Genomic DNA, 27,858 nt, shown 5'->3' with positions numbered 1-27,858 from the left:
TTTTGTAAGATGTGATGCCTTTCTTAGAAGGGCATCCAATTCAGCCCTGGACTGTAAAATAAAAATATTATTTCCTTTGTTTTGAAGACTTTGCCCATTTCAATATTTTATCAGTGAATGAGTGTTTCTCACAGGATGTTGAGGTCCTGGAGCTGCATCCAGAGAAAAGCAGCGAAGGTGGTGAAGGGGCTGCAGAATAAGTCTTGCAAGGAGTGGCTGAGGGAACTGGGGTTGTTTAGCCTTGAGGAGGCTGAAGGGAGACCTTATCACTGCCTACAACTGCCTGAAAGGAGGTTGTGGAGAGGAGGGAGCTGGCCTCTTCTCCCAAGTGACAGGGGACAGGACAAGGGGGAATGGCCTCAAGCTGCGCCAAGGGAGTTTTAGGTTGGATATTAGGAGGAATTTCTCCACCCAAAGGGTTCTCAGACACTTTCAGAGGCTGCCCAGGGAGGTGGTTGAGTCCCCGTCCCTGGAGGTGCCTAAACCACGGGTAGACGAAGTGCTTAGGGCTATGGTTCAGCCGCGGGCAGGCACAGCTCGGCTGGACAATCTTCTCGCTCTTTCCCGCCCAGCGCCGCCATGGCTCGGGCGGGGCGGGGCGCGCCCCACGTGCTCGGGGCGGGGCGAGGGCACCATGCTGGCAGCCCGGTAAGGCTGTGCCCGGAGGGAGGGAAGGCGACGCGGCAGCCCGGTGGCGGACAAGGGACCCCGGAGTGCCCCGTGCCGCGAGGCGGGGAGCCGAGGGGAGGCTGCGCTGCCCTCGGCTGGGGCTGGGGGCGGCGGGGTGTAGTGGCTCCTCCGCCCATCGCCCTTCCCGGCCGGGGTGAGGTCCCGCGGGATGTGCCGTGGGGCGCGGGAGCTGCCGCGGCTGTGGGGAGGTTTCCGTGTGCGTGCACGTCATCTGCGCTCGCAGCCCAGAGCCCACCCGGATCCCGGGGTGCATCGAAAGGAGCGCGGCCGGCAGGGCGAGGGAGGGGATTCTGCCCCTCTGTTCCTCTCTTGGGAGACCTCATCTGGAGTATCGTGTCCAGTTCTAGAGTTCTCAGCACAGGAAGGGTGTGGAGCTGTTGGAGCAAGTCCAGGGAAAGCCACGAAGATGATTCAAGGGCCGGAGCACCTCTGCTACGAGGACAAGCTGAGAGAGCTTTGGGGTTGTTCAGCCTGGAGAAGAGGAGGCTCTAAAGAGACCTTATAACAGGCTTGCAGTACTTAAAGAGGGCTACAGGGAATCTGGGGAGGGGCTCCTTACCAGGGAATACAGTGATAGGACGAGGGGTAACAGTTTTAAGCTGAAAGAGGGGAGATCTAGGTTATATCTTAGGAAGAATTTTTTTCCTGTGAGCGTGGTGAGGCACTGGAACAGGTTGACAGGGTGCTCCGTCCCTGGAGGTGTTCAAGACCAGGCTGGTTGAGGCTTTGAGCAGCCTGACCTAGCGGGAGGTGTCTCTGCCCCTGGCAGGGGAGTTGGAGCTGGATGATCTTTAAGGTCCCTTCCAACCCAAAACGTTTTATGATCCTGTGATCTCTGGTAAGAAGAGAAACTCTGCTGGCATCTGAGGGGTTTTTGTTTGTGTGTCCCCTTTTAGTCTCTTAACTAATTCTGGTGTATGTGCAAGCCAAGGATGTTTGTGTGTACGTGACATATGTGTAAATATATCTACGAGGGAGATATATATAGAGGTGTGTACATGGCCCTACTTCTCTACTGATGCCTGGAGACTTGCCTCTTTTTTTTTGAGGTAAAACACCTGCCTCAGCTGAAGAAAACTGGGTGACGGGCACCTCATGTGCCTTGTGAGGCTAATGCCATGAGCTGTCTCAAAGGGTTTTACTCCTGCTGACCCTTTGTGTATTTTTGTGTTAGCACAGTTTTTCTTGCCTGCAGGAGTCACGTTGGCTGATACCTGGTTGAACACTTGCTGAAATGCTGGGCAGATTACATACTCTGAAGGATTTCATGGCTGTCCCTTCTTGCTGAAACAAGCTTCTTGCTGAACAGCTAATAGGATTATACCCTGCACTTTAAACTTGTTACGAGTTGCAGCCATAGTAAGCCACAGAGGAGAAGAACAGGCTTAGCTACATGGAACTGTGTAAGAGGCCTTGTGATATCCTTGTTGGGATATTCCACATACCAGCCAAGTGCAGGAGAAGTGTGTGATTGGGGTCATGCATGATTTCCTAGTTGCGCACAGAACCCATCTGTGTTAGGATGTCTACAGCGTGGAAGCTGGTATTTGGTCTAAGCTGGTTGTCTCAGGGCATTTGAACAGTCAATGAAGAGAACAATTACTGCTAGCTAATCATTCTTCCTTCTTGTTTTCATATAAGGACTGGTATCAGTTGGAATATCAGCTGGCTTGGACTGTTGTACTGGTTGTATCTGGCTCTGAAAATCCAGCTTAAAAAAAAGGGAGTGGGGTTTCTGAAGTAATCAGCACCATTCAAAAAATAAATTCTAAATTATTTTCATGGCATTGGTTTTAAAGATGCTAAATTCTTTTGCTCTGCCTATAGGTTGTACACCATGAGGAAGCTACCTTCTCTGCTGGCTAGGACGCTCACTTCTGGGACCAGTGGCTCCCCATTGCTTCCTGACATGTTCGAAGGTAAAGTAATTGGCTATACTCCAGAAGATTTAGCAATATTTCTAAGGAGTTTGTTCTTTCAGGTTGTGGCTCTTCATGTATTAGCTTATAATGTCTTTAGGAAGTAGCAGAAAATCACTGTATGTTTAGATATAAATAGCAACGAATATGAATCATCATCTAAGTAACAGATTTAGAGGCTCTTCGTCTTTAGTCTTGGAAGAGTGTGTGATTCTCTTCTGGAGGGCCAGCTGTTTTTCAGGTTGGCTTTAGATAGAAAGCCAACTTAGTACAGACAGGTACTGTGGCAACTAGAGACAATGGCCAAGAAACTGAGAACTGGGTGGAAATAATATCGTACTGAAGGTTTAGTGTATCAGTGCTGTGAATTTCACAGAGTTAGAGAAATCTTTTAATCCTATCAGCAGCGTTGCCCTGTGAAAATGCTCTTGTCAATAGAGGTTTGTGTTAAGATTGTTTTAGCACTCCAGTAGTAATAAACCATAATGTTTGTGTTTCAAAGGCTTTTAGAAAGGTTTTCTTGCATTCTAATCCCATGTGCTGAGAAAAGGGAAGGAGGAAAAAGGCTGGAGCCAGATACGAATAATTCCTTCATGGAGTTCTGCTTGTTTCTGAGATCTTCTCCTCTTTCTTTTCTAAACAGAAAACACAGGTTATCCAGTAAAAGGGAAAATGAATGTTATTTGTTGTTAGAGAACTTATTTTCATTATTGTTAATAAAGAGTAATTTGGGAGATTAAAGTAGAGAAGCAAGGATATAGAATATTGCATGCTTCCAAATATTACCCTGCTCTTTTGTTTTGGATATTTGATAATGGTAACACCTAATAGGCCAGTAAAAATAGTGAAGCAGTGAGGCCACTGTGGCCTTGCCTCTGATTTGTTTCTAAGGAATACTAGTATTTTTTTGGACTGTAATAACTGTAAATATTTGAGATTCTGTTCCAAAATTGTAACATTTAAATAGCGTTACACAAACTTTTGCTGATGAATTAATGAGTTTCCTTTAATTTGGTATCCATGCTTTCACAAAACATCAGGTACTTGTTTTTAGTAGCTTTTCACATGCTTCCTCCCTACTTTGGGTCCCAGTTGTGAATACCCTCACTTCTTCCGTGGTTCTCCCAAAGACTACATGAAGGAGGACTTTGGAAGTTTTGGAAGTTCCTTCTGAGATAATTCTCATCCTGTTTCCTGAAGAATGTTCCTGAAATTCTTTCCAAAGTTAATAGTGTTTGTCAACAGTATGTGGTAGCATTTTGTTTGAAAAACTGGTTGGAATTACATTACAAGCAGATAGTGCATGGAGCCAATAGACCAAGGAACTGGGAACTGGCTTTGAAGGAAAAGGCAAACTCATTTGTAAACACAAAGATAATGACCCTAAATCAGGCAAGGATAGGTTGCCTGCAGTTATTTACTAAAACTAAGGAATGTGGGCATAAATAGAACTCAAGCAGGTAATATAATCAGGTAGCTCTTTACTAGATGTAATTTGCATTGTTTCTTTTAATTGTTGGTCTAACCTGTGTTTTCCATTCCACAGGACATTCACCCATTCATGTGAATAATGGTGTGTTGTGGTAATCTGTACATATCTTAATATTTTCTATAACGCTAAACTCACTCAGCTACTTTTTTCCCATACTTTAGCCTTCACAAAAACCAAAATGTTATTATTGCTCTCTGTCAACTTGCTTAAAGCCTCTTTGCTTTCAGTGAATGCCTCTGATCTTATTTGTGGCGGTATTGGTGGTACTAGACCTCTGTCAGCGGTTGTGTTTCTGGTGATGTGCTGGATACTACGTTTCTAAGAGGCTTGTGGGATACAAAATCTCTGGCGCAGCAACTCCTGCAGTACTTAGTTTCATTTTAGGCATTTGAATCTGCATCTTTCACTAAAATCCAGACCAAGATCTGTACCAAAACTGGTGGTAAAATACATCATGATAGTCTCCCTGAACTGGGATACGACCTGGGGAGGCACCAGTGCAAGAGGGCGCGGGTCTCACTGGCAGAGCTGAATGCAGTGATCTTGTCCAGCTGCCCTCGTGTCCTTTGTTACAGCATAGCGCAAATAAACTTCAGCCCTACTGCTCATATTAATGATCCACTAATCACAGTTTAAGAGATACTGTGAAATACATGACATGATAACGATGTATAAATCCCTTTTGCTGTAATTGTTCTACACGTTGAAGACGTTTGCCAAGTAAGAAAAGAGAAAGAGTTCATGGATTTTTATGCTTAATTACTTATTTAAATTTCTGTTGTAAGATAGCTAATATCTAGAAGGGCAATATAGTCTTCCTGGAGGCAGGGAGGGGGGGAAAACTATGTACTTATGAGCCTGTAAAATGTAATAGATTTAACTTGGCAATATTTTAGAAGCACTTTTACACTTTGTCCTTTTTATCGTTAAAATAAAAATTATGTGTGCTCAGCCTGGCAAATGTTTACTTCTGTGCCTAAAATTGAAATTAGAAGTATTAAATGGGGCTAAGAGTGTGTATATATATATATGTGTGTGTGTGTGTGCGTGCGCATATATATATATATATGTTTGCACATTTGTACCTGAGATTTTTTGCAGAGCTTTCTACTTCTTTAGAGCTAAAAAGGAAGATGAACTTAATTTAAACAAAGAGAAAGGGCTATTTATTTCCCTGTCTATCGCAGCAGTCTGCCCGCTGTTGGAGAAATGAGTTTTTGTATTCTAGAAGCTGTAACGGTGTTGTTGCTGGTACTGTATTGATCGAATGCATGCTATGGCAGCTTCACAGGTAGAGTATGAGTAACAGGAAAGTAGTACCTATTCTGTAAACAAGCCTGCTGCTTCTTAAGAAAATAAGGAAAATAAAGAATCAGGCCTTCTCCGCTTCCAGAAGAAACCAACTCTTAAGATTTTCAGTCAGTTTTTTTAATTGAAAATTTTTTGGTTTTAGAATTCGTGAAACTTCTAATTTCAAACCAAGTTTTTAGTCTAATTTCCTAAAGAAATGAAGCTTAAGCAATCTGTTTTTTCTTTGTCTGCCTATCTTCTTGTCCCCCTCTTCTTCTAAAACGTTTTGTTGCTTGATGTCAGCTGAAATAGATGAACACAAATCTCAAAGAGAATCCTGTTTCCACAAGCTTTGTGAAAATAGGCTTCTGAATCAGAGGTTCATTAGGGTGCCAGAGCTAGTGTTGGGGTCAGCCATGGACCATGGTGTTTGCTCGCAGTTGGCGAGTGACTGGGATCTATGTGCTGCCTGGCTGTCAGTCAACCCTTTCCTTGCCTCTGGGCTAACTGCAGCTCATGCTGGCGCTTGTCTAGATGGCAGGCAAAACAGCAGCAGGCTGGGAGTGTAGGGGCAGGAGCTGAGGGTATTGCAAGGGACGGAACAAGAAAAAGGAATGTTAGGGGTGCTGTGGTGGTGGAGGTTGAAAGAGGGGAGATTTAGATTGGATATTAATAAGACATTTTTTACTGTGAAGGTGGTGAGGCACTGGAACAGATTGTCCAGAGGTCGTAGATGTCCCGTCCCTGGAGGTGTCCAATGCTGGGGTGAATGAGGCTTTGGGCAACCTGATCTAGTGGGAGGTGTCCCCGCCCATGGCAGGGAAGGTGGGACTGGATGATCTTTAAGGTCCCTTCCAACACAAACCATTCTATGATTTTATAACTAGGGCAGGAAAGCAGCAGAAACTGAAGTGACAGTATGGGGAGGAGGTGTGCAGAGCTGGGTGGATCTGGCTCAGGGAGGGTTATGGTTTAAATACCTCGGAAATCAGGCTCTGCTCACTCCAGGGTTCGCAGGACAGCTTGCTGATCACAGTGAATGACTGGGCATTTAGCTTGAAAAGTGCCGAGCCTCATGATGTCTCAATAACCTAAAAGTATAAAGGATCAGCTCCTGAGTTGCCGGCAGCTCCCTTTTTGTTTTGTCGTGAAATTCTGGATTTTTTTCTTGTTAGCCCTTCCTTAATGTATCCTTTACTATTTTGAACAGTCTTTTATAAAAGTCTTTGTACATAAGCAAAGGATCCCTACTGCACAACTTATAACTTTCTTCTGTTCTGAGAATGTGATTTGTTGCTGTTTGTTTTCAGACAGTCCAAATAGCATACGTTCATCTGCCTCACAGTGATGGAGTACTTTGGTACATTTAATGACACATTAGCACATTTAATAGCCTAATCCAAGGAAAGAGTAGAGAAACTGCTTATGCAGATTATTCTTGAAATTTAGGAAAAACCTTGTGCAGAGCTAGCATTAACTCTTGATAGTGTAAACAGTGCCGCAAGCAGTTTTATAGGCCTGCCTTCAAGTGTCTTAACACTGTTCTTTGAGACTGCTAAAAATTTAGGCTATCAAACCCTGCAGGCAACAGCCAGTCTTTTGACATTACCTGCCTTTCATGAGTGGTACTAATTAAAAAGTAGTCTCCTCGTTCCCTGTCTTCCAGCTGTACCGTTCCTTTTTATGTTCTTCTATGACTTTCTGATCTGTGTTATCTCCACAGTTTGTTTGTGTTTAGGCTGCAATATTTTCACATCAAAATTGATCCTGAGCTGCTGCCTCTTTCAGTTGTTAATTAGCAATGCAGGTGTTAGATTGCATTAACAAACATTCAAGATGCATCCCTTGTTGGCTGTACACAATGAGCTGCGGAATCATGTTACTCAACCCATTATTGTGATATGCGTACTAACAATATCAGTGAATTTGGCCAAAGTTTTGTTTCTGGGCTGCTATTTGCATGGATTTGCTTAATTTTCCTGTACTAGGATGAGAATTGTGCCTTTTAGCACCAGCCACCTCATGTTTATCTCTTGCAGAGCTAAGCTTGATTTGCTGAGTTTTTTCTTTTTTTTTTTCAGTGCGGAGTAGATTGAGGGATATAGTGGGAGCATCTACCAACTGGAGGTACAGTGCACATTAAATGTGTTTTATTTCATTTGTGAAACCCAGAGAGAACTCAGCATTGTGGAGGTGGAAATTAACTGTGTTAGCTTACTGACCAAGAGAAAAAAAGATCCAGCTAAAAAAAGTAATGCAAACAAGGTTTCTGAGTTGTTAACTTTGTGGATCACTAACTCTTGAGATTTCTCTGGAAGAAGATCCTTAGCACCAAAGAAACAAAATAAGTGACCTTGATGCTTACAAGATTCTCCCATTACCTTTGGGTCTGGTGGACATTTAAGAGCTGTAGAGTCTCACTGGAAATGTTATGTTGCTGTTACCTTTTGAGATATCTGTTTGTAGGTTACCCATGTGATAGATTTGTTCTTCATTGGATTCAGAGGCAACTGAGCTGGTTTTTCATGAAGCAGGCTGCATTACAAATGGCCTGGCAGCACCAATTTCAATGGAAAATTGTCAGTTTAAGATCTGTCTCCTTAGGAGCTTCTCAGGCATTTATTTTCTCCGCTGTAACTTAATTTTAGTTTATTTTATATACAGTTTAAATCATTAATATTTTGGCTACATACAGATTACCTTCCTCCCCCTCCACCGCATTGAATAAGCGAGAATTAACTGTAATCTTCTACTGTTAACAATTCTGAATAAGTATAGCACTCTGGGGATATTATGCATTGCTGTTTGGTGGTCCCATAATTGTTGTATTGATTGTTGATTTTCTTATGGCTGTGTTTGCTGAGCTCTTGTTTCACGCTTGGTATACTGGTGGAGACTTGGAAAGGCTTGCCTGGCTGAAGTGTCTGATTTGTCCAGGCCTGCTGTCAAGATTTGTCTAAATGGGATTATAGGCGTGCTAAAGAAAATGGGTGAATCTGTGGAGCTGATTTTTGCTTAGTAATAACTACTACCTAAGCATGGGTGGGCTTGAAATTTTTGGTAGGTCATCTGAAAAGGACTGTAGAAGTGGACTTTTTAAAACAAGCTTTTCCTGCAACCCAGAATGGCTGGGGATGGAGTGTGCCACATGGAAATGCCACCCAAGGATTAAGATTTGAAATGGTGCTGGACAAGCCTGATCTTATATTAATTTCTTTTCCCCCACTGTCCCTGCCCTGTAAAGAGAGCAGACTGAAGCCAGGATAAGCCACAGTAGTGCTTTTCTTAGACAGGCATGTCTTTTGTGCTGTATGAAATACAGCAGAAATGGTTTGGAGTGTGCTGTATGTGTCAGCTACCATGTGAAGAAGAAAAGCCGTCGAGTTCTTAGCTGGGAGTGCTTGAGAACAATAGGTTTAATACAGGGAGGTTTGGAGGGTCATAGAATTATAGAATGGTTTGAGTTGGAAGTGACGTTTAAGGTCACGTAGTCCAGCCCCCTGCCATGGGCAAGGGACATCTTCAACAAGATTAGGTTGCTCAGAGCCCTATTCAGTCTGATCTTGAATGTTTCCAGGGATGAGGCATCTACTGCTTCTCTGGGAACTCCAAATTTGGTTTTTACCACCCTCATTGTAAAAAATGTCTCCCTTATATCTAGTCTGAATCTGCTCTCTTTTAGTTTAAAACCATTACCCCATGTCCTGTCACAACAGGCCCAGCTAAAAAGTCTGTCCTCATCTTTTTACAAGCCCCTTTTGAGTACTGAAGGGTCTCGCTGGAGCCTTCTCTTCTCCAGGCTGAACAGCCCCAAATCTCTCAGCCCTTTCCTCTTAGGAGGGATGTTCCAGCCCTCTGATTGGTTTTGTGGCCCTCCTCTGGACCCACTGCAACAGCTCTGTATATTTTTTGTGCTGAGGGCGCTAGAGCTGGACACAGTACTCCTAGTGGTGTCTCACCAGAGCAGAGCAGAGGGATGGAATTACCTCCTTCTACAATGCTTCTTTTGATGCAGCCCAGGATAGGGTTGGCCTTTGAGATCCCACTTTTAAAATGGAGCGACAAAGAGTTGATACGCGTAGAGACTGAACAGCTAGTGCTTAAATCGAGTTTGTCCACAGAATAACTGAAGAGGATAAACCTAAGTGAAAAGCTTCATAGAAATCCCGAAATGGAAATTAGGGAAGGACTGAGATGCTTAAATCTGGACTGCTGGGGGAGATGCAAGTTGGAGGAATGCCTTTGGCCATTAATTCTGTTAAAAGGAAACTTTAGTTCATGGTTTCTCTCTTGTGAAGGCTATTGGCATTTAGTACTAGAAAAACGTGTCTTGCTTATATATATATATATTTATTCTGATTTTGTACTTCAATTGTAATTAAAACAATCTTTTCAGTGCTAATTAGCTAGAGTTGTGGCCATTTCAGAAATAAGGTCATTTCTCAGAATGTTTAGGTCAGGTATTATTTAATACTCAGATGAAGTATTGTTACTGTGTTGCTGGTGTTGCAGTGTATAACAGTATTTATCTGTTGAACAATGTTACTGCCTTGAAAGCAATATTTCCCTACACTGAAAAGTACATCCTGAAGCTGAAGTCAAGAAGAGCACTGCTGTTGACCTCAGAGGAGCCAGGATGGGACTGGTGAAACCAGAACATAGTTGTTTTTTTATTGTTTGGTGTCTGTGTGTATGTAGATGCATTTCTGATTTACTGTCTGATTAATTTCTCTTAAACCTTTCACTGAAAGACCTTGGAAACAAATCTGTTAAAAAGCATAAAGGGGCATCATCTGGGACATTACATCTTTCCTTACTCATCTAATCTATTCTATTTCTGTGCAGTGGTGTGACTTCAAACATTAGCCCTCTAGAGGAGGTTGTTAGCTTTTTATTTTCTCTGAACTCTGAAATTGTCATGTTGCCCAGATGAAGTAAACTGTATTTCATATTTAAAACAAACAAACAAAGAACCCCCTCCTAATTTTCTTCTAGACTTTACTCTCTTTGATTGTGGATTATTTATATTTCCTCCAAAATTATTAAACAGAAGAGAGGGAATATAAATGTGTTGAAGTATGACTGCTTTGCACCTCTCCTCTCCTGAAATTAAAGCTCAAGACAGAAAAGTCTTTGTCTAAAATTATTAATACCCAGAACCCATCCAAAGTCAAAACTTTAAACAAATTTTGATTCTGGTGAAAATGTTCTTTCTGTTATTTTCTTTCAGTTTATTTTATTTTTCAAATTGGTTTTGTTAAACAGTGGCACTCAGGTATTGACAGTGAGGCATGCATTACTGGATGGATGGCACAAATCCACAAGTTTAAAATTAAGTTTGTTTACTTAATGTTTTATGCCTTCTCATGCTCTATTAAATGGATTTATAGTTTTGCATGCTCTTTGGCTTTATGCTGGAACTGTTGCATCTTTAAACTTCGGGTTTTTGATGCTATTTTATTGAGTTCAAGGATGTTATTAAATACTTCCTTTGTTCAGTGAGGTTGTACTTTTAAGGGGAGAAAACTAGGAGGAACAGGTGAGAGTGAATGTTGGGCTAGGATGCTCTGTCTTGGAGGTACTTGTGCAAGGAACCAATGTTGTAGATCAGAAAAAAAAAATGGCAAGAAGTTGGCCTTTACTGTCTTGTGAGAGCTGCAACCCCTCTGACTTGGTGGTGCTAGAAGAACAACTCTGAAAAAGCTCCCTTTTCTGTTTTATTTCTTTCCATAACTTTCCTGTGTAGTCATAACAGAACTAGGTAGGAAGAGAGAGGGAAATAGATTAAATTATCTGTGATTTGTTCTTTTTAAGGGGAACAATTTTGGTGGCATTCAGAGTTAGATAAATTGTGTTAATCTCCTTAGTGCAAAATATGTGTGTGCTACACATATGCAAAAACTTTTCTTCAGTAGTCTTGCTTAGCATATCTGATTATTTGCATTTCGCTTTCTTTTCAAGGTGCACTTATTGTGTCTTACAACTTCTACTGCTTTTTTGTTTTCATTTTGATAATCTTCAGTGTGACATCTTTTATCTAGTATTGCAGTTCTGTTGTCATGTTCCATACCAGAGTATTTTTTTTTTCTTACCAGGGATCACGTGCAAGCAATGCAAGAAAGAAAAGCTCTTCATACTTTATTGGCAAAACGACAGGAAGATCTCCCTCCTAGGCGGATGAAAGATAGCTACTTGGAGGTTATTCTGCCTCTAGGAAGTCAACCTGAAATAAGGGAAAAGTATCTGAATGTACACAACAGTGTAAGGTACTAAAACAACAGTGTTACACATATAAGGAAGTATTAACTTTCATTTACTATGGATGTAGGTAATTAATTGTCAACCTCCCATATCTTACAGGTTTGGAAGGATACTTGAAGATCTTGACAGTTTAGGAGGTATGTATCTATGCTGTTAAAAGAAATGCACAAGTAATGCAGATGCAGTGAGTTTGACTACTGTTGATTGATATTTCTTTCTGGGATGTGGAAGATACTGGCATCAGTACCTATCCTGAATTAGAAAAGTGCACTTGATAGTGTTGGCTACCTTCTGTTGGTAGATGATATGAGCTTGTTTTTCATTCTGTGCGTTGCTTATATTCCCTGGAAATCTGTGAAAGTCTTTTTTTTTTTTTTTTTCCTGTTGCAACACATAATGTCTTTGCCTTGTTTGTAGTCATACTGGGCTTCAAACTGGGGATGTATTGTTTGGGTTAATCAAGATTCTGTCCCAATTACACAACATTCAGGATGGTGGTCAGCAGTTTTCACAGGAAAACGTACTGTTTCATGCTGCCCCTCGTCTATTCTACGATCTCAGCATATGTACTACTTAAAGGTCTGATTGACTTCTAGTTTGTTGTTGGCAATAGGATTGTCATAAATCCCATTCAGATTTACTAGTCGTATTGATGGCATAAGTTGATAACATAATGGATTTCAGAATTGTGACTTTAGTACTTTTAGAGGGAAAAAATGTCTTGGATTACCTGGAAGGACAGAGATATTCCTTTCTCTTATCTCATTAAGTACAAACTTTTGATTATGGAAATCTTTATTAAGTGAAAATTATCTGAGTACTTGCAAAAAAAAACCTGTTTGCATCCTTGTATTACTCCAAGGAGTCTGTTTAGTTGGATGTGCTCTTGTGAGCAGAGCTAATTAGTTTAAATAGTGGTTTGGCTGGTAGTAATTACAGTGTGATAAGTACCTCTGACTATGCTTTTATACCTGCAAGGCACAGTTTGTCTAGTCTGCAAATCATTAAAGGAACCAGTATTTGAAAATAAGTCCCCAGATAGCTTGTATTCTTGGATAACCTGCATGAAATCAAAACAGGAGGTAGGAAGGACCTGAGATGGGCTGCAGGGGTAAGGGGAACAGATTAAATGAGATTGAAAATAAGAGGAGTGATGGGTTGGTTTTAAGTGCTCAGCTAAACTTCTCTTTTGTAGGAAGTAAATGATACCTGTAGCTGAAACAGCTGCTGAATCACTGCTTTATAGTCATCCTGTGAGTTACATACATGAAAATGTGGAAGTTGTGTGCACTACTAAAATATGATACTTTAATTTTGCCTGTAATTCTCATACTTAGCAAAGATGGCTTTTAGCTGCTTCATTAAAGGTTTTGTTTAAGCCTAGGAACGCTGAGAGCTGACTCCTGTTTTTGGTCTCTCCGCAGTTCTTATTTGTTACACTCACACCAAGCAAGAAATGCAGCCAAGGTCTCCCTTATCAATAGTTACAGCTCTGGTGGATAAAATCGGTAAGTGGTGATTTCATCAGTAGAAATTATTTCATCTGTTTGTCTTACTCTTTCAGCAGCTACTGCCTTCCCATGGTTGTTACTGAAGATAAGTTTTTCCCTCTCCTCTTTGGTTCACTTTGTCTTGTTTTTGGCTTTGGTGAAGGGAGAAGGGAAGAGGGGTTTGTAGATGCTTTTCAGCATTTTATATATCCCTTCCTTTCAAAATATGACTTTCATGATTCCTGCATGTCTGTGTTTGGCTTTATTTTGGTTTGTGAGTTTCTTAGCTTGTGAGAGCCCACCTAGAGTACTGTGCCCAGTTCTGGAATCCCCAACATAAGAAAGATATGGAACTGTTGGAACGGGTCCAGAGGAGGGCTACAAGGATGATCAGAGGGTTGAAGCGCCTCTGCTATGAGGACAAACTGAGAGAATTGGGGTTGTTCAGCCTGGAGAAGAGAAGGCTGCGAGAAGATGTTATAGCAGCTTTCCAGTACCTGAAGGGGGCTACAGGAAAACTGGGGAGGGACTTTTTACAAGGGCATGGAATGATGGGAAGAGGGGGAATAGCTTTAAATTGTAAGGGGGAAGATTTAGATTAGACATTAGGAAGAAACTCTTCATGGTGAGAGTGATGACGGACTGGCACAGGTTGCCCAGGGAAGCTGTGGATACCCCCTCCCTGGAAGTGTTCAAGGCCAGGTTGGATGGGGCTTTGAGCAGCCTGGTCTGGTGGGAGGTGTCCCTGCCTATGGCAGGGGATTTGGAACTAGATGGGCTTTAAGGTCCCTTCCGACCCAAACCATTCTGTGATTATTGAAAAGTGTGTTTGTTCTGGTGGAGCCCGACCTTGCTTGTGTCACGTTTTGTCGTGAACGCGGCTGTGGATCTGCCATTTGTCTGCCACTTGTATGCCCATTTACTTTTCCTGTTCTGGCTTTAGAAGTCTGGTAAGGCAGGAACAACTTGCAACACCTGTCTTTTCTGAGTTGTCTTTGTGTGTTGCTGCTTACAGAACTGAAGAGAATCCATTCTTTTTAGTATTAGATGTCTTCAGTTACCTCTGATGTTTGTCTGTAGTTTTGTGCAAGAAGATTATACATCCGGACTGTGACATCAAATTCACAGGCAACGTTTCTTGGGTTGGAAGGACCTCAATGGAAGTGAAGATGCACATGCTGCAGGTTAGTTCCTGTGACTTATTTCCATCTTAGGACAGTCATGAGGTGCTTTAAGGTGAATTCTGGATGATGGTATTAGCATTCTGAATTATATTTTCTGGAATAACTGTTTATGAAGGGCTTGAAACTGCCTTAATGTTTCAAGACCAAGATGACTTCGAGTAGTCCAGGTGAAGATCCTCTGTTTCTAATCTGTCAAGACATGCATTTTTCTTAACCAGCATTTTGTAATAAAACTGGAAGACAGCACTCCCACCGGTGGATATGCTCTGCCTTAACGAAGTTTCTCTCTGCTTTTGAAAAGCTTTGTTTTCCTTATATCTATGCGTTTTATAGATTTATCATTTTCAATGTTGGTATTCAGATTTAGTATTAAATTCTATCTCTCTTTTGTGCATCTTATCTACTTCGTAGTATAATTCTTTTGCTAAGTTATTAAATACTAAATAAAAGAAAATAAATTAAAAGAGTCTGACTATCTAACCAGGCTACACTGTGCATGAAGTGGAAGGAATATTAATAATTCAATTAAAAAATCATTACCTTTTCTATTGAATATTTACTGTCGGTTGATTAGTTAACTGAAATATTAATTCAGTACTTCAATTATTTAGAGTAATAAAGATATGCTATAAACACTGAAATGGTATTAGTGACTGTGATTCAGATAGGTAAATATTTTTTGATTCTTAAGGAGACTGTTTGTCTCCTTAAGTAAAGTCTCTAGTGTAGAAGATAATGTTACACCTTCGCTGTCGGAACTCCTGCTGGTGCTGCCATTAGCAGCAATTTGGTTTTGACAGCAAATTGTTGTTTTGGTATTTCTCAGAGTAAAGGGTAAGCGGTCCTTTTAAAAAGCCTGTGTTGATTTCCTCCCTGTGGTGCAAACAAGCAGTTAATAAGCATTCCCTGCTTACTGTTCACTTGCAGAATTCCTGAAACTAGAGTTTTAATTTGTGTCATTGCCTTCTTTGACCAGTCGTGAGATATCTTGAAGTAGTAACAGAAAGCAAAAATAAAACTGTTGACAGTGTGATCACATATTTGATGTCAACTGAAGAGCTTGCTGAACACATTTACAGTTTTAAGGTTTGGAAATATTATTGTTTCCTGTCTCTCTTAGTTACATGATGGTGATTACAGCCCTGTGTTAGATGCAACCTTTGTCATGGTGGCTCGGGATCCGGAAAATAAACGGTAATTTGTCAGACAGGAAAATAATCTTCAGACTTATGCTGTGGTAAAAATAGCGAATGTGGCAGCTTGCTATATGTAGAAACCATATAGTGTAGGTGATAAATAAATCACATAGTTGATGTTTTCCACCAATGAGTGTTACTTCCCCAGGGCAAGCTTCAGAGCATTCCTTTCATCAGGTGGATGATACCAGAGATTGCTGTTTGTCTTGGGATCTGACCCTTTTCTTGAACACATATTCTCTGTGTTTGAATGACTGGCCTGATGAATGTAGAAGTGAATGAGTTAGCTAGAAACCCACCTGCAGTAGTTGTTAGAATTAATTGCTTGCTTGCTTGCCCTAAAAAAGTGAGAAGGTTGAGTCTTAATGGTTAAATAGCCTTTGAGTGAATAATGACATTAATTCCTTAATAGACACGTGTAGACAGTGTCTTTAATTCCTTAATAGACAGGTGTTATCGGAATAACTCGGCCTAAAACTTGGATAAGTAACTAACATGGAACTGATCAGTATTCTCACAGAACTAATACTAAATTAACTTTCTTGTTGTTCTGATTTCGTTCTCTCTGTAACTCCTTAGTCATTAAACTAACAGGCTGTTCACTTTCAGCAGTGAAAAGGTATAAAAAAATTCTGCTTCTAACTAGTTTAAATATTTGCCTGTATTTAATGAAGAGTGATATATTTAATGAAGAGGTTTTGCTCGACGTAATTTAGTCCTGATAAGATTAAAGGTACTTATTAGGTTGATTTCCTTCAGGTTTATGAGACATTTTTAGAATCCATTAACATACTATGCATTTAAGTATGTGTGTGTGTGTGTATATATATATATATATATATATATGTATACACACTAATCGTAGAATCACTAGGTTGGAAGGGACCCACTGAGTCAGTGAGTCCAACCATTCCTAACACTCCCTAAACCATGCCCCTCAGCACCTCATCCACCTGTCTCTTAAACACCTCCAGAGAAGGTGACTCAATCACCTTCGTGGGCAGCCTGTTCCAGTGCCCAATGACCCTTTCCGTGAAAAGGAAACCTTTCCGTGACGCTTTCCGTGAAAGGAGAATTTTTTCCTGATCTTCAGCCTGAACCTCCCCTGGTGGAGCTCGAGGCCATTCCCCCTTGTCCTGTCCTCAGTCACTTGGGAGAAGAGGCCAGCTCTCTCCTCTCCACAACCTCCTTTCAGGTAGTTGTAGAGAGCAATAAGGTCTCCCCTCAGCCTCCTCTTCTCCAGGCTAAACAACCCCAGCTCTCTCAGCCGCTCCTCATAAGACTTGTTCTCCAGTCCCCTCACCTGCTTCGTTGCTCTTCTCTGGACACGCTCCAGAGCCTCAACATCCTTCTTGTGGTGAGGGGCCCAGAACTGAACACAGTACTCAAGGTGCAGTCTCACCAGTGCCGAGTACAGAGGGAGAATAACCTCCCTGGACCTGCTGGCCACACCGTTTCTGATACAGGCCAAGATGCCATTGGCCTTCTTGGCCACCTGGGCACACTGCTGGCTCATGTTCAGTCGGCTGTCAACCAACACCCTCAGATCCTTCTCCAGGCAGCTTTCTAGCCAGACTTAATCTGTAGCACTGCATAGGGTTGTTATGCCCCTAGTGCAGGACCCGGCATTTGGCATTATATTTATGGTTCCCAGTTTAAGGACTTAATTTGTGCAAGTATTACATGGAATCTGATATAATTATGTACTAGCAGACTGACTAGGGACAAGGCTACATGGATTTGTACAGATACATAAAAACTTCAGAGGCAGTTCCTCAAGCCAGCTAGCCACAAGCCATCTGTGTTTTGGAAGCATTCAGTCCATATAAGCAGCATATTTATTCTATGTGAGGTAAAAATGTTTCGGACAGGTACAGAGTAAATTAAGTTGGTTATAGTGCCACAGAAACATGGTTTTGTGGCTTTTAGACCATAGAAAATGTGTGTCTCGGCAGCCTGAGGCTTGGACAGGAGAGCTTATGTGGTTATGTCCTGAGCTGAGGAGAGGGAAAATGAGCTCTGGTAGAGAAGGAGCTGGTATGTCTCCAAAATCCCCAGAGCTTTGGCAAGCTAGGAAAGAGCAGTTTGTTCCAAGTGAAGAGTTCCTGTCTGCATGCCTTTTTTCACCAGCCCAAGTAAAGGCTTGGGGTAGAGGTGAACTGTTCAGGAAAAATAGTAATTGGAAAAATAATTGGAAATTATGGGGAAGAATGCCTCTTGAAAATCAGCTTTTGCTTTGCTTTATGAAAAGAAGTAATTGTTATATGATGAGGTTAGAGTAAACTTATTTGTGCAGTAAAATAAACATACAAATTTGTACTCAAGGCAGGCGCATATCATCTTCTTTGATAAGTAGTACATGTAGTAAACAGCTTTTTGCTGTTGATAAGGCTGTCATGGGAACGTGTAGATTGTAAGAACATTTGCTAGCTACGGCACTTAGCTCCTTCTGTTCCAGGAGGAATGAAAGCGTTCAAGTTTTGTATATCTCTTTTAGACTGTCCCAGATCATCACATCTTCATTTGCTGAGTTCTAAGCAGCTTTCTGCTTGAATAATCTTCGTTATAATCTATTGCTACAGTTTTAGCCCTTTAAGAAGCATAGACTCTTTCTCTTACTTACTCTTATATATAATACTATACTATTGGTATAGTATATACTAGAGAGTGGTTGGATCACTTAACTGCCTTTTCAGAGTTAAAGCTAATATAATGGTCTCTTGGCAGCTGCCACATAACCTGAAGTGTATGCCATTTCATCTTGTAACGTATATGTAAGTGGACATGGAGGACTGTTATAATGTGCTCACAGAGAAAATTCTTAAAATGTTTGTAATGTAAAAAAAATTCCTCTCTGTAGGCCAGCGTTTGTTAATCCACTCGTTCCTGAGACCCCTGAGGAAGAAGAAATCTTCAAGCAAGGGGAATGTATGTCATAATTCCTGGTAGTATCCATGTCTGCCTCAGGTTCAACTAAGTAGCTGGAAGGAAGTAGGCTTCAGAAGTTCTGCTGCTTGGAAATACTCCTCATTTGTTTAAAATTAGATTTTTATTCTGTCTCGTGTGTCAGTAGCGTAAGAGTTTTAAAGCCTGCTGTCATGTTCTTGGCAACGCTTTGACAGACAAGAGTACTCCTGATGTGCTCTGCACTGCTCCTAGACTTCTCTGTTTCTAGGATGCTTGCTTCACTTCAGATTTGAGGACAGCACAGGCTTTCCTAATGTTCTGGCTGATTGATTGCTCCCATGGTGAGTATGCTGGGTGCATCACAGCTCCTTACCTATCCAGGTGCCCGTGTTCCTTTTGGAAAGAAACTTGGAAAAAGAAAGGGGAAGAGCAGGGGAAGGAGTGTGTAGCTCCATCTTCTTTTGTTTCAAATTGGAATTTTAAAGCAGAGAATTAGAAAAACTGAATAAACGGAATAGAAGAACTTCTAAGCTAAAATTTCAGTTGTTGTGGCCTATGAGTTCTATCACAAATTTTCCTTCTTGTACCATTGGCAGAACTTGAAGGAGATTGTTTGTTCTGTAGAGTTTGTTGTTTGATACGTTGTTCTGTACTTTGAGGGGAGTAGTTAAGTTTTCTGCAGAAGGAGTGAGTGAATGGGTGTCATAGTATGTGTATAAAAGGTCTGTCACATTGGGTGCAGTGACAGTGGACAGCCTTATTTTTCCTTTGAAGCAGTCAATTTTGAGAGCCAAATTTCTCTTTGAATCTATGGGACTGGGAAGTTACAGGTTTTAACTTACGGGGGGTGGGGAAAGGAAAAAGGAAAGAGACAGCTGATTCCAGGTTAAAAATCTCCAGAGCCAAGCCAAATTTTTTTTTTTTTTTTTAATTTGAACTCTAATATGTTTGTTTGTTTGTTTGGGTTTTTTTTATGTTTAGTGAACAAGCTGAAGAGGATTGATTTCAGCACTGCCTCCTTACTGAAAATGGCTCCCACTGCAGAAGAAAGAAACATTATTCATGACATATTCCTTAATACGTTGGACACAAGGCAAGAAGGGGACGGATAGAGGAAAACTGAAGTCTTATGAGAGGGGAAAGTAACATGCCTTTAGAGTGGGTGCTAATTAGACAGTCTGGAGTAAATGCACACATTTTGTTTTCCCATTTTTTTGTGATTTAAACTCTGCAGCTTTTTATTTGAAAAGAGGTACAAAATGTAATATGGCATCTACGTCTCTTAAAAGTCTTCTGTTGTTCAGGAATGTTAGTTGTGGTTAAAGTGAAAGTGTTAGTACAAAGAGCTTCTGAGCTGTTATGAATAATCTTGGATAATTTATAATTTCTTTAACTTACTAACATTATCTAATTGTTTTGAAAGCTGTTTACCAAAGTGAGATGTGCCTTTCCTTAAAATTACCAGATGTGTTTTGTACATCTTCTGTCTGGATTTGAAAACCACTAACCATCTGCATGTTTGATGTTGAATTGCTCTGTTAGCTTTTGTTTGCTTTTATTATATTATGTTTTTATTACATTACATTTTATTATATTTTATGATATACATATAATAATATGTATTATATATTAGAAATATCTATATTATATGACTTAAAAAACAAAGTAAGGGTTTACTGGCAAAGTGTGTGCTTTGTGATTTATCTTTTCTTTCATGTACCTTTTTTGAGTTTGTTCATTCACATAAGCTTGAACATTATCAGAAGTTTTTAAAAGATCAGGAGTGTAGGTTTGTTGCAGTAACAAATCAAAATATCACATTAGATAAGATTCCAAAGTCAGCTGGAACAGTTTTTAGTGATAGCAGTTCTATTTTTGTGTGTGTGTTGTTTTGGGTTTTTTTCCAAGTGTGTGTCTGCATTTGCTATTTGTGCATTTTTGACTTGCTGAATTCTGCTAATGTGGGCTATAAAGATTATCGTCTCTTCCAAAGGACAGTAAGTTTCCGAAGTCGTAAATTACCACCCAGTTCAGTGTGGATGGAAGATGCAAAGCTGAAGGGCCTACAGATTTGCCATCCTCAGGTATTTCAAAACATATTAATGAATTACAGAAACAGTCACTTATTAATTGTCTTGTAAAAGTAGCCAATCGGTTGGTTTGGTTTGGTTTGGTTCTGCAGTCCTTACAATGTATTTTGATCTTAGTTTCCTTTGCCGTTTTTCTATTATCTGTATGGATTGCTGCTGCAAAGTACAAGATTTTTAATTATGTTGTTTTCTTGACAGACTATTCATTTTGTGTAAAGAAGTTCCTTTGCAAAGCGTTTAAGTTGGGCTTCTGGTTGCTGACACAATTTTGAGTTCTTATCTTATGTTGTCAAATGAATCCAATGAGTTCCTATTAAGTAAAGTTGCCTTAGCAGATTCGGACTTTTGCGTGTGTATTTCAATGGTCCTTTATGTACATTCAGATACTGGGAGTTCTGTTAGATGGTGTGAAGTGCAGACTTCAACACAGTGCTTTGAAAAAAAAATGTGTAATAATAACAGTTGGATTTTTTTGTTTCTACGGACAGGAACGGAACATCTTCAATAGGATCTTCGGAGGATTTCTCATGAGAAAGGCGTTTGAATTGGGATGGGCAACTGCTTGCAGCTGTGGGTGAGTTGTAGATCTGCAATAGTTGTATCATCCAGAGCACTGTGCATATATGAATAGATTGGGAAGCCAAGCTAACCAAGCTAATGACTGTCTGAGTAGGAAAGACCTAGGTGTCTAGTAGAATCTTGCACAATTGGTGCACAGCACTGTTTTACTTAGAGCATATGTTGTACTTACAAAGAGATTTGTGTCTTACTCCTTGGAGGATTGTTTTTAAGCTTTACATGTCAAAACAGAAAATAGGTTCTTTTTCTGTTTTCTTTTACCACACCAAGCTATTGAGATTGATTTTTGAAGATATATTTTCTTTCTAACCACATAAAGTAGACATTCTATCAAATAAATATTACATCTTTTCATTCTGTACACAGGAGGAATCGTTTCTGAACTACTTTTAGTAACTGCTTGTGCTTAGAAAGTGACTGAGGTGAGGTCATCACCCAGCAAAGAGCCATCTAAAGTTAAATGGAGCGTGCATAGCCTGGTAGAAAGGGAAGGGTTATATGTCAGTTCTTGGAAAACTGAGCCCTAAGCAAGGATGGCATGAAGATTGCCTAGCAAGTGTAAGTCATAAGATACAACAATGGTGCAATAATCTATCTTTAAAAGTGTGTATTTTTATGCACGAGAAGTTTCTTGCAGTTATTTTTGTCTTGGGTGGTGACATGGTTCTTCAGCACTTCCTGTGGCCTATCTTAAAGAGAGATCTGTTATCTAATTACCCTTCATTACAATGCTGATGACAAAATGTTTTAAATTTCTCCAAACACCCTGGTTATTCCTGAGAAGTATTTTTTCTTTTTCTTGTTTAGGGGTTGCAGACCTTTTATTGTCTCTGTTGACGATATCATGTTTCAGAGGCCAGTCGAGGTTGGATCTTTATTACTGCTTTCTGGACAGGTAGGAGTTGATTTCTTTTCGAAAATGAGAAAAACTTACCTTTGCTGTAGTGACTGTTAATCCCTGATACTGAACAATGTATTATGAGAGTGTGTGACTTTTCTTGTTAAAGGAATGAAGTCTGTTACAGTTTTTCAATACCGGTGATAAATTGCAAAATACAACTCTTGTCTTAACTGTGTAGGTCTGTTACACAGAAAAAAACTACATCCAGGTTCGAGTACACAGTGAGGTTTATGATCCAGATACCAGGGAGCACCAGACAACCAATATCTTCCATTTTACATTTAAATCGGAAAACGAAGTCCCACAGGTTGTCCCCAAAACATATGGAGGCAAGTATCTAATTAATGCGTTGTCATCACAGCTCTATAGGAAAGATTACTTTCTTTCTGTTGGAACATTGGTCATTTTAATAGATTAACTCTTGGCATTTGAACAGCTTAACGGGGTTTCATGGCACACTTGTTTTGTGTTTTGATAAGTGGATTGCTTTTTAATCTTACCATTCTGTGTACTTGCCCAGTATTGACATTAAGTTTCTAACGTGGTTCTTTCTTTTCTCCACCTCATGTAGAGTCCATGTTGTACTTAGATGGGAAGCGACACTTTGCTGCAATCATGAAAGAAATCTGACAGACACTAGATGCAGCGTCATCAGCATAGCAGCACGCTGTCTTGGAAAGAGACAGCTGACAAGACAGGTGCTTGCAATACTGAAAAAAAGAACAAAAACAAACCCCACAACAAAGAGTACCTTTTTAGTGCTATTTATGTATTTGCATATTCTTGGATTTTTTATACTCTGCTACTAGGATTTGTTGAAAGCTACTTTTACATGCCGATGCTAGGAAAAAGGCAGAAAAAAATACAATCTTAAGCTCTAGATAGCTTCTCTTTGTCTGCTTTGAGAGATCTCATTACAGTCTTTGCTGCCTTGTCACCATCTCCCTTCTTTCCCTTTGTAGCTCTCTGTTGTCTTTCCCTGATAAGGGATAGCAGTTCTATCAGAAAAAATGTGTGCAATAAGTAGATACACACAGGTGAAGCCATTTGACCTACATTCTTGTTGAAATCAGATTTAGAGTTTCTTATTTCTTTAACAAGGACAAATGCATCTGAGCAGCAGCACAAGCTTATAGAAGTTCCTGGTGTGTGGGTACGATCTAAAGCAGGTGTTTCCCATCAGCTGAGATCTTACAAGGTTGTTGCAGCTTCTGTTTTGGATGGTTTCTTGTTCCCTTGGAAAGAAACCAATTTTTGCGAGGAAATGAGGTGGCCAGATGGCCTCTTCTGGCATTCTGTTTGTGTACAGTCAGTCCTTGCCTTTTCTAATTTTTTTTTTTTAATGTAACTGTAAATGAGTTCTTTAATAAATTATTTCCGATGGCTTGTGAGTAGAGATCTGATTGGTGAGATTGTGTAGGACTGGGAAAGGGCATTGTGGAGCAGAACATTTTGGTTTATTAGAGACTTAGGGCAGGAAAGGTAAAATGCCACTAAAATGGTAATGACTATGTTTGATGCTGGAGTTAGGGATCCAGAGAACGTGTTTTGAGCAGCTCCCAAGTCAGCTGCTGAATGGTGGGAGGATTTTTATCCAACCGAGGAGCTGTACAGCTATAAGGCAGCCTCCTCAGCCAGATTATTTATCTGGTTCCTTGGTAGACAGTAATGCAATATGACTATTGCAGAGCTTTAAAAGTTGCCAAGTGTACCTGTGAAGGACAGAATAATTCCTCACTACAGAGGGGATACCGCGGTGGACATAACTATGATATATAAGTAACAGCAAGAAAATGCTTGATACTGAACTGCTTCTGATGTAGTGGAGAAAGTTTTAATTATCTCCAATATCTGGCAAATAAAGCCCTACATCCCAAAATCAGGAAGGTGAGTGGATGAGAGGCATCAGCTTTAGCACTGAGGACAAATAGTCACAAGCACAAAACTGGACCTCTTATACCTTCAGATCAAGACTCATAGCCTTTCTCATCGAAAAAACCCAAAGAGGATTAGTTGGGCTCATTGGTAGATTAAATGGATGAAATATCATGTCTTATATAGTACACAATAACTGACTCTGGCATCTCTGCTAGGTTTAAAATCAGGAAGCAGCAAGTAGAAATAATGTGGATCGGCACAGATGCATGAAATAGATTGATAATATAAAACAACATGTTGGAATTTTATTTCTGAGTAAGAAAGCTTGAGAAATTCACACTTAGGACCAACTTCCTTTGTTGCCAGGACAGCATGAACTTCGTGGCTCCTAAAAGTTGTTTGCTATGCATGTGAGGAGAGTGAGTATTGTAATAACCAGCATGTTATACATATCAAGCCTTTCCTTTTTAGGGTTTGGCTGCCTGTATTTCTAAGTTAAGATGGCTTTCCAGTGGAGTCACAGGGGCATTGCCTGATTTGGATCAGATTAATGTATTGCAGTGATAGTAAGCTCTTGGTTCCTTGCACAGAGTTTCTCTCTTCAGCCACATTCCAGTGCTGATTCAATTCCATGATGTTACAATCTTTTCTTCTTTAATGGCCATGATGCTGTATATATATGTTGTATTTTCTGTTTCTCTCCTTTTTAAAACATGTTGGAAGCTAAAAATAGTTGACTGACTGCACAATTGAAGAACTGAAATTCTATCCTAGCTGCTTTTCCGCTTGCTGCATGGATTAATAGTGGCTGTTAAAAAAATAAGTAGGAAGGCAGGAAGCGGAGAGATCTGCTTTGGGACTGTATAATAGTCCAAGCTATCTGCAGGTTTTTTAGCATTGACCAAGTCAATCTACCTGGGTCACTTTTGTGTAACATTTGTAAGTTAAGAGAGTACCGAGTTCTTCCTCTACTTTTCAGTTATATTTAAATATGAGTTTAACATAATTTCTAAATTCTGCCCAGAGTGGAGAAGGAAAAAAGAGGAAATAGAGTAGAGAGCAAAGTGTGACATCAAAACCTTTGGACATAATGAAGAAAATGAATCTGATGAATGAAGATGCTTAGAAGAACTAGTGTGCTTTCAAAGTTCATGATAACTTAATCATGTACCACAATCACAGTAGTTGTAGAAATGTACGTACAGCCATGCAGAATGTATGTGTGTATATATACATATATGTAAAACATATATATAGCCATAAACAGAAAGACATATGATGTGTGCTTATGTGTTTTTTACTCCGAGAAGTTAATTCCAAGTTGTGACCCTCTTTGATAATAGGCTAAATGTGTCTTTGTTCAAGTGTAGTATCTATGCATGTCACTGTATACTGTTGTGAGGTGAAGTTGTTTTCAGATCTCATATTCAGAATTAAAATACTTTAAAATAGTCATTAAAGTTGAGTTTATGTTACAACTTAATGACCAGCCCGTCACTGCTGCAAGTGACGAACCGTTCCCACGCAAGCCTAAAGGTGTTGTTATAAAATCCTATTTATAGTGAACCTGTGTAATTTGCTGCAGCTCTGTAGTGGAAAGTAAATGTTTTTGTGCCTATCATGCCTTGGAATACCATGAGGAGGAGGAAGTCTGGGGGAGCTGGATTGTTTTCCCCTAATGTGTCTTATAATGGTGATATGAAAGGAGATTTTTGTGGGACTGGCTGAACTCAGTGTCTGGAAAAGCACTTTGTTTTGAATGTCTTTATTTTTGTGTTTAAAAGAAAAAAAGTATTAAAATTACTTATTTAAACTGACTGTGACAGCTTCTGGTAGCCCTTCTTCAAAGTCATACGGTTCATTTGCAGCTGCATTGTGGTGTAAAACATTCAGGGAAGAAGCTTGCTGGAGCTGGTGTAGCATCGGCGAGGGTTTTAGTTCAGAAACCTGCTCTAAACTTCCTGTATGCTTAATTGGTTTTACTGCACCTTCAGTCCAGTCTTCATCTGACGACAAACTTGTTTTATTGCTGGTCCTCATCTGAACATGTTTTTAACTAGGTGTGGGAGCGATTATTTCTTCACAGGGAAGACACTAGCTAACAAGGAAATAAAAAGCGTAAATATTCAGCTTTGATGAAAGAGAAACTGGGGATTCCTTTTGTGGAAGGTGTAGTTGGGTAATGATACCTGCATAGCAAACAGACTGGTGCACTTGTCCTGACAGCAGAGAATCCTCATCCCTAGAGGGCTCCTATCCAGGAGGCTGGTGGCACTTCTGGGCAGAGGCAGCTCATATTCTTTTATCTTCTGTTACGTAGCAGAAGTGAGAGATTTCTGGAGGAGGGGAGGATGACTTAGAACTGGTGCTTAGAGCAATCAGAAGGGACTGTGGTCCAGGCTCTGATTGCTGCTCACAGTATTGCTTTACTTTATCTGGTAACTGTTGAGCAGAAAATTCAGGTGTGGTCTTGCAGCAAGGACCAGTCCCCCAAGCTGGTGGGGAGCCCACAACGGGGTCATCTCCAGCATTAAATGCTTCTAAAAGTGAGAGTTTTTTTCTTGCAGGCAATACAAATAGGCTAACACTAGGGTTCTGTGCTGCAGGAGAGAGAGGGCTGGCTGCCTGGACTATTTCTCTTAAGACATTTTATTCCTATTGAGCTGCTTTAAAAAAAAAAAATAAAAAAATCCTTAGCTCATTTCTTACCACATGCATTTAGAGGGCTGACGCCTTCAAATTTGGCACAGCTACACTGCTGTGGACCTAAATCTGCAATGCTCAGTGTGTGAAGATGGCCTTGGTTTTTCTTCAGTCAGCAAGCACTCTTGGACCTATTCTTTTTCCTGCTCAGAGTTTGTACAGCTTTTGACATCTGCTTTTGTTTGATGCTCTTGCTGTGTGTGTGACAGTAATACAACCTGTGGTTTTGTTGCTGTGACTTGCTACTTGCGTGGCTCTACAAGGAAACGTGGGCTGGATGGAGGGTATTTGGTGCGCAGGTGATATAACTCGTCTCTGTCTTTTATGTCTCTTTCGCTGGCGTAGTGCCACAGAGGTGTTTGCTGCTGGGAGAGCGTTGGGTGTGAAGGAGAGTGGCCTGGCTGGAAAAGCAAATAAAGCTGCTGAAGAAGAGGGCACGAGCGTTAGGTTTGTTTGGTGTCTTGGGCTGCATATGGATATCCATGTAATAGCTGGATCTGCATTTGTCACACTGCAATTGCTTGGAGTTATTTGAACTTGCCTGGAGTTGTGCTTTGTCTTGATGGTTTTGGCGTTTCAGGGTTGATAAAAGCTGCAAACCAAATCCTGAGTAAAATTCAAGCTGCTGATATACAGCCTGTTAATATGAGAAAAAAGAGCTGAAGCAAAAAAGCAAGCAGCCACCTCTGTGCTCTGTCTGCGGTGACTAATGCTGCTCAATACTAACTTAAGTCTACAAAATCAAGTAGCATTACAGTGAAAATGCACCTGCTGGTCTTGTTCTACAGAACCAGTGTCTATGTATATGGGAAAGGAATTGTATGTTATGGTGGGGGAAGGAGAAACAAGTTCTCATGAGGGTAGGATCTAACCAAGAGTAATAGTGTAGTGCTGCATTGGAGCAGGGAGGAAGCCTGTGTGGCCTTTCCAAGGATGACCCTGGTGAAGGGTTGATCCTGATTTCAGGTGCCATTTTTCCAGTTGTGCAAACTCTAGAACTCTATATTAAAAAAAAAAAAAGAGACGGAGAGGTGGGAAGGAGCAGAAGAGGACAGTCTTATGAAAGGAATCTCCAGTGCACACAATTATGAAGTATATCTTACACAGAGATGTTATTTTTTCCTTTGAAGGAGTTAATTCATCTACATGAGTCATAAGTTTCTGATACTAATCTTGGGAAAGACGACAATTGCTCCCTTAAAAAGCCATGGTTAATAAGTGGATCAGCACAGAACATGAACCACTACATACATCTGCCAACAGGGAAGGGCCAGGGAA

At 40.5% G+C, this 27,858-nt stretch overlaps 1 protein-coding gene across 6 annotated transcripts; it reads left to right on the top strand.

Moving 5' to 3' along the window:
- The first annotated feature begins 606 nt into the window (after positions 1-606).
- ACOT9 (acyl-CoA thioesterase 9) lies at positions 607-27,215 on the top strand. 6 transcript variants are annotated; one of them, XM_054061280.1, is made up of 16 exons: positions 607-648; positions 2,518-2,609; positions 4,156-4,182; positions 7,473-7,518; positions 11,487-11,657; positions 11,752-11,789; positions 13,077-13,160; positions 14,223-14,326; positions 15,447-15,520; positions 18,383-18,450; positions 19,411-19,522; positions 20,423-20,513; positions 21,008-21,093; positions 21,906-21,993; positions 22,178-22,328; positions 22,571-27,215. In XM_054061280.1, the coding sequence occupies exons 1-16, from the start codon at positions 635-637 to the stop codon at positions 22,627-22,629; spliced, it is 1,305 nt and encodes a 434-aa protein (XP_053917255.1). In that variant the 5' UTR covers positions 607-634; the 3' UTR covers positions 22,630-27,215. The 6 variants fall into 6 exon arrangements, with proteins under 6 accessions (XP_053917255.1, XP_053917271.1, XP_053917298.1 ...); XM_054061323.1 differs by lacking the exon at positions 607-648 and adding an exon at positions 680-823; XM_054061290.1 differs by lacking the exon at positions 607-648 and adding an exon at positions 878-1,528.
- Positions 27,216-27,858: the final 643 nt, after the last annotated feature.

This window comes from Cuculus canorus, chromosome 1 (assembly GCF_017976375.1).
Source record: "Cuculus canorus isolate bCucCan1 chromosome 1, bCucCan1.pri, whole genome shotgun sequence".
In the NCBI taxonomy this organism is placed as follows: domain Eukaryota; kingdom Metazoa; phylum Chordata; class Aves; order Cuculiformes; family Cuculidae; genus Cuculus; species Cuculus canorus.
This window is presented reverse-complemented; position numbering and strand designations above follow the sequence as displayed.